This window comes from Pteropus vampyrus, unplaced genomic scaffold (assembly GCF_000151845.1).
Source record: "Pteropus vampyrus isolate Shadow unplaced genomic scaffold, Pvam_2.0 Scaffold171, whole genome shotgun sequence".
NCBI classification, from domain to species: domain Eukaryota; kingdom Metazoa; phylum Chordata; class Mammalia; order Chiroptera; family Pteropodidae; genus Pteropus; species Pteropus vampyrus.
The window spans coordinates 2057360-2065816 of NW_011888952.1; the positions used below are offsets into that span (position 1 = coordinate 2057360).

The 8457-nt window shown below is 41.4% G+C and overlaps 1 protein-coding gene across 1 annotated transcript in view; it reads right to left on the reverse strand.

Moving 5' to 3' along the window:
* The window catches only part of SLC6A11 (solute carrier family 6 member 11), a 120617-nt gene extending 114861 nt beyond the window's left edge, over positions 1-5756 (reverse strand). The window contains exons 1-3 of the mRNA XM_023536880.1: positions 5624-5756; positions 5362-5502; positions 1949-2039 (exon numbers count right to left, since the gene is read on the reverse strand). Of these exons, the coding sequence (XP_023392648.1) occupies positions 1949-1962 (14 nt within the window). The 5' untranslated portion in view covers positions 1963-2039; positions 5362-5502; positions 5624-5756. The remainder of the gene's footprint in view (positions 1-1948; positions 2040-5361; positions 5503-5623) is intronic.
* Between the last annotated feature and the right edge of the window lie 2701 nt (positions 5757-8457).

The following is an 8457-nucleotide window of genomic DNA, read 5'->3' on the forward strand; positions in this document are numbered from 1 at the left end:
AATCAGTAGGAAAAAAAATGAATGATTCAGTAAATATTGCTGGAGAAATTGGTTATTAATATTTTTAAAAACTAGATTCCTACCTCATATCACATGCAAAAATAAAATTCCAGATAGATTATATGCATAAATGTGAGAAAACAAAACTTTAAAACTCCTAGAAGAAAATACAGAAAATTTTTACAACTGTAGGGTAAGGAAATATAACTTGACACCAACTGTGCAAACCAAAAAGATTGACAAATTTGACTTCCAAAAAACCCTAAATGCAGTAAATAAGAAAAAAATGCCATATAGTAGGAAAAGCTATTTGCAGCATAGATGCTAATACCTAGAATGTATCAAGATTTCCTATCTATGAGAAAAGACAAACTATTCAAATAGAAAATGATATGAGGAGGAAGTTCACAAATGAGGAAACCCAAATAAAGAGAAAAAAAAACATGAAAAGATGTTCAACCTCACAAGTAAATAAAAGAATGCAAATTTAAAACAGTGGGATACCGTTTCATACTCATTAAACAAGTAAAACTTAAAAACTCTAACCCAACCAAGTGCTGTCTAGTGTATGGAACAGTAGAAATTCTCACACTCTTGTTTGGAGAAAAAATTGGAATAGTCATTTTAGAAAGTATTTCGACATTATCTGATAAAACGGATAATGCATGCGCCCTACCACCCAGCAACTCCACTCTTAGGTGTATGGCCTGGAAATCTTTACTCATACACACAGGAAAGCCAGGGAAGCATGGACAAGACATTCACTCAGTGTGCTTAATAACAGTGGGAAACTGGAGACAGTCCAAATGCTCATCCAGAGGAGCTGGCTAAATACAATGCAGTCTATTTATACACTGAAATGCTATATAGCAGGAAAATAATGAATAAACCAAAGCTACATGTATCAATAGATACACATCTCAAAATCAATATTGAGCAAAGAAACAAAGTTGTAAAAAATGTAAGTAATGGATACCATTAGTACAAAATTTTAAAACATGCAAGAAAGATCTTGGTACTATTTGGAAGATTTACGTAGAGTATAAACATGAGAATGACAATCTAAATTCAGCATAATGAACCCTAGAGAGGGAAGGAGAGGAATGATACCTGGGAAAAGAATAAAAATCACTCATACAACTACTGCCCCTCCACACTACTATTAATCAGCATTAGTAGGGAAGGTTCCTCAACAAAACCAGACTTTTTCAGATTAAAAAGCCTCAGAAAGCATTTAGCCAGCCTTCAACTCACAGAGGAAACTTCTCTTCAATACCTTAAGCAAGGGATCCTCCTTTTACTATAGATGCTCCTAAGTCAGGACCACTGCGTACAGTTATGCAGGTGGACACTGTACAATTCTGCAGCACACATTTCACAGTATTAACGACGCCCCCTAGGGCTGTACAGTGAACAACTAATACAATCATATGTGGCAGTCCTGTAACTCCTAAGTCATAGAACCCTTTGGCACACTGATGAAAAATGCCCATCCCTGGGAACATGCCCACCAACACAATTAAAGCCTGTAATGTCAGTGGATTCAGACACCTTCCCAACAGCGATCAACAGCAGCCTTGTGCTGGTTAAACACTTCCGGGGAACAAGTGCTCACAAACTTCAGAAGTATTTGCAGACAATGCTGTGAGACTCTTTCTTTAAAAAATGAATGTTTAAACTGTTCATTATTTAGCCAAGCATATCTTGACCTAATAAGCAGCTAGGCATGCTGACATGTCATCAAAGAACAAGAAAGCATTTCTCTCATCTGCCCTTTGGGAAACCTCTAAAGATCTCTACTCTGGCTTCCAATGCAGTTAAACACTCACAGAAGCCAGGAAGTGTGAGGGTGGAGGAAGGGTCAGGCTTTTTCCAGGGACAATGTTAACTGAGCAGAACCATGATGGAGCCCCCAAAGGCCAAGGGAGACAAGTTGTGTTCCACTTACTCCCAAAACTCCATGACAGGAGAGGTGGCGTTCTGCAGGGACACATGGCTGTGGTTGCTCACATTCAGTTTCTGGAACTCCACACAGTTTTCTACAATGGAAACAAGACAAGAAACATAAGATTAACTTTTGCGAAGGCTGGATCTTGGAAAACATTCAGAGCTGATGGTGCAACCAGGTGGTTTTATCTCGCCACTCCAAGTAAACATGCCTCAAAAAACACTGAGGGTGAAATCAATAACTTATAAACAGTTTAAGAGAGAGGCTTGGTCTGATTCAAACAAGAGGAAAAATTGAGGGGGCAGGGCACCTTCTCTCTCTCTCATTCTTACTCAATGTGCCCTATCACACTCTTTCTTCCTGCCTTGTTCCCAAATCTCCTTTCCTTTTTTCTACTTTCCTGTTGAAGGCCTGTCCATGGCATTTCCCTGTTTTACTCGGTGGTCCCAGAAGGAATGGTGGGTTTAAAGAATTGGGTCAGTCATGGTGTCCCTAGGGCAGCAAAGCAGTTGAGACTCAGTTTTCCTTCATGTAAAAAGAGGCCTATCTCACGGCTGCCTGATAAATGTGATGACTGGGTAAATGACATAAGCTTACATGTGCAAAAAATCCCTAATTTCTTCATCATTCTCTCCCTCAATCACCCAAGAAAAGATTTTTTGAATGTTTCTCCTTATTCCATGAAACTTGATGATCAAGGGAGATCTGAATCTCAAGTAAAAACATCCAAGTGTTCGTCCTTTAAAGCCCAGAACAACTCACATATCCCTCCTCCAGAAAGCCTTCCTTGATCTTCCGTTCCTGAATTCCAGGAAAGTGAGAATTGAAAGGCCTTTCAAGAAATTAGCCTTTCTAACTCCATTTATTTTAAAGAGGAGGAATCTAAGGTTCAGAAGTAATCAAGGGACCCACATCCATAACCCTCTCCCAGCTCTACAAATCACCAGCCAGTTAGGGGCAGAACTAGGAATCAGCTCCAACCAAGACTTCATCCTCTTTTCCATGGTCATTGCCCGTTCTGTCTGCCACCATGGGACCCATGCCTCTTTAGAGCAACACTCTGTTTAAGAACCATCTCAGCCACCAGACAGCGAGCTCCCCAAGGGAGGGCCTCCTGCACCCACTCACTTTGAAGCCCCTGGGCCCAGCACAGTGGCCAGCATGGAGCCAGTGTTAAGCCTCACTCTGGTACTTCTCACTTCTTATGTGTATGAACCCTCCAAATTACATCTGCAATCTCTAGGGGCAGGAAGCACTTCCGATGTGTTGTTTCACACATCCCCAGTGTTTACAAGCCTTTAAAGATAGGGGAGTGAGAAAGAGAGGTTTGCAGTTGGCTGGGGAAAATTCCCCCAATCACTTGCCTGCTTCTCACTCCGCTTGGCAAGTGCCAACCATATTCTGAACAGAGGTGGTCAGTGGGGTCCACAGATGGTCCTGAGAGCAGTCTGGAAACCTATTATCGGCAAAACACCTACACATGCCCTTGTGCCTTTTTCTGAAGAGAGAAGTCCTTGGCTTTGATCAGATTCTCTAAAACTTTCTCAAAATTTTTTTCTAGAGTAAAAAAATTTCTCAGACACCCAAGGTTGACAAGGTGTTTTTATTATATTTAATCATGTACAAATAAACAGTGAGTTATAAAGTCTTTGTGATTATAGTATTCACACAACTATAAGATCAGAATTAAATTTACAAAATACCAACTAAACTACAGACCCAATACATTTCAAACTGATAGCATAAAATGGATGTCAGATAATGCTATTTTGTGAAATTAAACTTCCCAACAGAAAAATAGAACTGACAGCTAGAAGGCAGGGTCTATTCAGCTCAGCCCGCTCATTCCTCCATGGGTTATTTGAGACTCAACTCTACCACCATTTTTTTCTGTTCACACTTTGCAAAACCTTTATTCCTAAGGTTTGCTGTGTTCTCAACTGGACTTCACATAATACTAACATACTATTTATAAATTAAATCTCTCTGCTCTTCTCTTGCCTGCCATCATTTTATTTACCAAGAATATAGCTTAAATTGTAAACATGCACAAAGTCAGGCACTGAAATCTCCTGACTGTCCTCAGTTATAAGGTGACCGTGCAGACGATCCAGAACATGCACATATTTTTAGAGTATCAAAATAAATACAATTAGATTATCATGGAGGACTCACAGGTCTTTAAAAATATGTCCTTGAATTTTAGTTTGATAAACATCTCTATGAGGTTCCTGGCCAAAGAAAAGTTAGGACCAGGGCCCCAAAGAGAGACACTGATGTGCGGGAGAACAAGGCAAAGTTATGCAGGGATAGAAACTAGTTCACAGTACTTCCTAGGCCTAATGCCTGCTGTTCTTTCAGCTGGTGACCGACCTCCTACCCAGTCTTACTAAGCTCAGCCTTCAGGATAATAGGCCACATCCAGGGACAACTTACTCACATGGATAGTGAATAGCTTAAAGCACGTATGCCAATTTCACTCAAAAGGCAGTGGTTGCCTGGAGCACGGCTGAGAAGGGTTCTGAGGCCATGACTAGAATCAAAAAGAAAGATTCTAGAATTGATTAGTGATACCTGCTCTAAGCACCACCACTGTAGATATGAGTTGGCATGTATCTACCTTCTCTGGATTATAAGACTCAATCCTGATAGTAATACAAATAGAAAAAAAAAAATAGTATATTAGAACCTAAAATAATCCAAAAAGTTATCTATTCAAAGGGGTGAGGTGGTGCTGGTGAATTCAAATATCTACTTGGTTGAACAGATCAAATAAATGAGTAAAGTGGACTGAGTGGGGACCGTGGCCTCATCCAAAGGCAACAGCCACTTTTTAGCTGCAGCCATTGCTGCCAAGCAAGAATGTGGGAATTTGGGTCTGGTGTTGCCAGTTATTTTCAATTTTTTAAGAGAAGCTGGAAATCTGAACTTTCATGTGAAGTCTTCCAATTTTCAATTTGGGCAACCAAATACATTTCTGTAATTTGCTGGTCACTGATTTAAATCTTAATTGTCCCTATTGGCCCCCTGTTTGCAACACTTGATCTAGTCTAATGGCTTCATTTTACAAAGGAAAATCTGACACCCAGAGAGGCAGGGCTGGAATTAAAGCCAGGATCCCTCACATCCCCACTCTGCCCCAAAGGGCTCAGTTTTTATATTCGGCAAAGTGAGAAAAAAGCATCACCATCTTCTACCCAAGCCAATTCCTGGGCCAGGGTTCAGCTCAGGCTTCGTGGCTACAACTCACAGAATGGACCCAGACCTGGTACAGAACCAACCTCTTGTTTCAGTAGAATCTGGACTCATGGCAAAGAGTCAAAGGTCAGGATTGGTCTCTAGGACAAGGATACACCCCCCAATCCCAGGTCCCTTAGCAGGACTAGCAGAGAGACCTTCCCTGGAGGCCATACCTGTGTTCCACTCATGCCCACAAGTGGCCCAGGGGAGCTCCGTGGTAAAGCAGTTGCTCAAGTAGAAAATGGCCCACGCCAAGATAATGATGTAGTACACATTTAGATGGGCCTCGATCACCTGTGTTGCATAGCCAATGCCTAAAAGAACAAAGAAAAGGGAATGGTTTGAGTCTCTATCTTGTTAAAACAGTCTCGGCTACTTTTTACAACCCGACATCACCCAGACATCATTTTATTTTCTGATTAACTCAACCCTTACCTTCAAATAAAGGGCAAACTTTTCTCCAACATGTAATTCCACCTTCACTTGTGAATTGTCCCAGAGCTGTTTCCAGGAAAAAAACAGGAATTCCACAGCAAATAAAAAATACCACATAGGGAATCAGGAACGCCCCTGCAAGAATGCAAAATAAGGGAATGAGGTTAAAATTGCCCCACTATTTCATGTTCAGCACAAATCTTTAATGAGCAGCCACTACAGGCAAGATGTAATGTTCTCTACGCTTGAGTTCAGGTTGTCACTATGAGGACCAGCGGCAGAAAATGTGGCCCTGGGTTTGTGCCCTCTGCCACCTACTACTGTAAGTAATCTACCTCACATTTACCCTGCTTCAACTTCTTCATCTGTAAAATGGGGCTTTACTATCTAATATCTGCACCGCTTATCTCAGAGAATTATTGTACAGCTAAGGTGATAATGTGGAAGAGTTTTATTTGCTTAATTCTTTTATTTATACATTTCATTCTCCAGCACAGGTCCAATTCATTCCTCCCTGAATGTTGCATCCTTTTTTATTCTAAAGTAACCCCAAAAGGCTAGGTTAGGGGACCCCTTCTTATTTACTTTGGAATTGACCTGCAAAATATCTTTTTCATACAGAAAAACATTCTTAAGGAGATTTGCACTAAGCAATATCAGGCCCCTATACCTGAGGCCCAGGTATAAAGCTGAGTTATAAAGAGTTTGCAGGAAGAACCTGTCCAGAAAGGCTGACTTTGGATCAATCTGAGAAAAAAAATCACTGTAAGCCTTAGTGCTCCTGTCTTGAAACACAATACCCACTGCCTGGGCCTTTCTGTGAAACAAATTAAATAACTGAGGTGAACATGAGCTATTACAACCAGAAAGGGATTTTTTTCCAAATCCCTCATCTCTCTCCTCTCTATTAACAAGGTATGAAAACACATGCCATTCTCCACCATCTGATCTCACAAATGAAGGCTGTAATTGAAATTGCTTTTTGCTAAATGAAGTCTCTTTAACCACAGGAGCAATAGCAACAATCTGGATCAGTCTTGATAGTAGGACCATATCTAACAAGTTTTGAAAGGCTCTTAGCTTTTCTGGGCAAGATACTATTTTTAAATTTCACAATGGGAAAGAAATAATTTAAACTGCTGTTGGGATCTATGAATAGAACTGTGTGGATTCTTTTTAAAAGGTTAACAGTTGATAAGTGGATAGTCCCAACTGTATTAGAAGGCAAAAGGTGTGTGAAAGGGGATCAGAGGGTCTGTTTGCTGCATCTAAACCTAAGTGACTAAAACAAGCTGCACGTTTCCTAATATGCTATGATTTACCTGTGAATCCTCTAGAACCTAACGGATGACACTTTTCGAAAGCCTTTTGGCCTATGAGTTCACAAAGCTAGTAATCCTTACAATAACTAGTTCAATGAAACCAGGATATCTGTATATCCAATGGAAACTCTTGGTAAGTTAGTCAAAAAAAAAAAAAGATTCATTTTTAAACTTTACTCATTACAACCGTTCTTTCCAATTTGTAGCAGAATTTGTAATGAACCCAGCTTACCTTGTTTTCTGATCTTAGAAATGCTTTTAGTTTCGGCATGACAATTTCTTGTATTAAAAAAAAATGCTAAAACAATTTTTGTCTGGGACTACCTAAAGGGTTTCCATAGGTTTTTAAGCAGATGTGGCAGCTTATGAATCTGCAGAAAGAGGTGGGATTCACAGCTGAGGGCACAGGGCACATTCAGGGTCTCCAAGTCCACTCCCTCTGTGCTCCTTGCCAAGCCACCAACACCAGCGGCCACTTCATTACTAGTGCAGAGCAGGCCTGGAGCAGCCTGTGCCTTCATGATGAATGTCTCCAAAGAAAGGGCTCAGGGAAAGCAGTACCCTTCTCGCTCTCCCTGCAGCTGCTCCAACAGGAAGTCCTGCTCCACGCAGCCTAACAGTGTGGTCCCTGCTGGGCAACTCTGAGCCACCTTCATTGGTGTCTGGGGATCTGTCGGAGGGGCAGGGGCATAGCAAAGACAGGGAGGAATATATAGATACAAGCTTTTTCTTGAAGAAACTATATTATCCAACAAGGTTTTACAAAATCTCCTGCCTTAGACCTGCTGGCTGTCCTGCTAATAATGACAGGTTGGGGCTCCTGAAGTCTGGAGCCCCTCCTTCAACTGAGAGATTTGAAGATTCACTGCTGTATCTCCACCAAACTTACTTGGATAAATTGTCACTGCATACGATTCTCTCATCATCTCCCCACCCTCAATCTCTAAGCATCTCCTAAACGTTAAAACAATGTTGTTGCTGTGTGTAGTGGATGACTGTGAGACCAGCAAAAAAAACTGCCTGGTGCCAATTCTTCCGCCAGAGGCCTGAAAAGAAGCCCTAGAAGGGCCTTAAGAGCAAATGAAAGACTGGACAGGAAATCATACAGCGGTGCCTAACCTAGAAGTTCTCCCTGTTGTCGGTCCACTCCCAGTTTTAAAAATGGCCTGTGGTGTCAGAACGCCATCTTTATCACTCATTGTTAGTGATTTCTCTGATCCCTAGTTTCCTCGTCTGCAAACTAGGTATAGCACTGACTACAGAGATGACTGTAAGGATGAAGTGGGATAATGTAGGTAAAGCTTAGGATGGAGCGCAGCATTTGAGTAAGCACTCAAAACCCGATCCTACTCAGATCATTCTCAGCCTTCATGGCTGTCTCAAGTTGGGAAAGCTGAGGTTCAAAGGAACTGTCTCCTGTCCCACACAGCAATGTAGGTACCAAATGCAAGAGCTCCCGGTCTCGGTCTGCATCTCCAGGTGGGACGGAACGCACCTGGCAGACAAGTAACC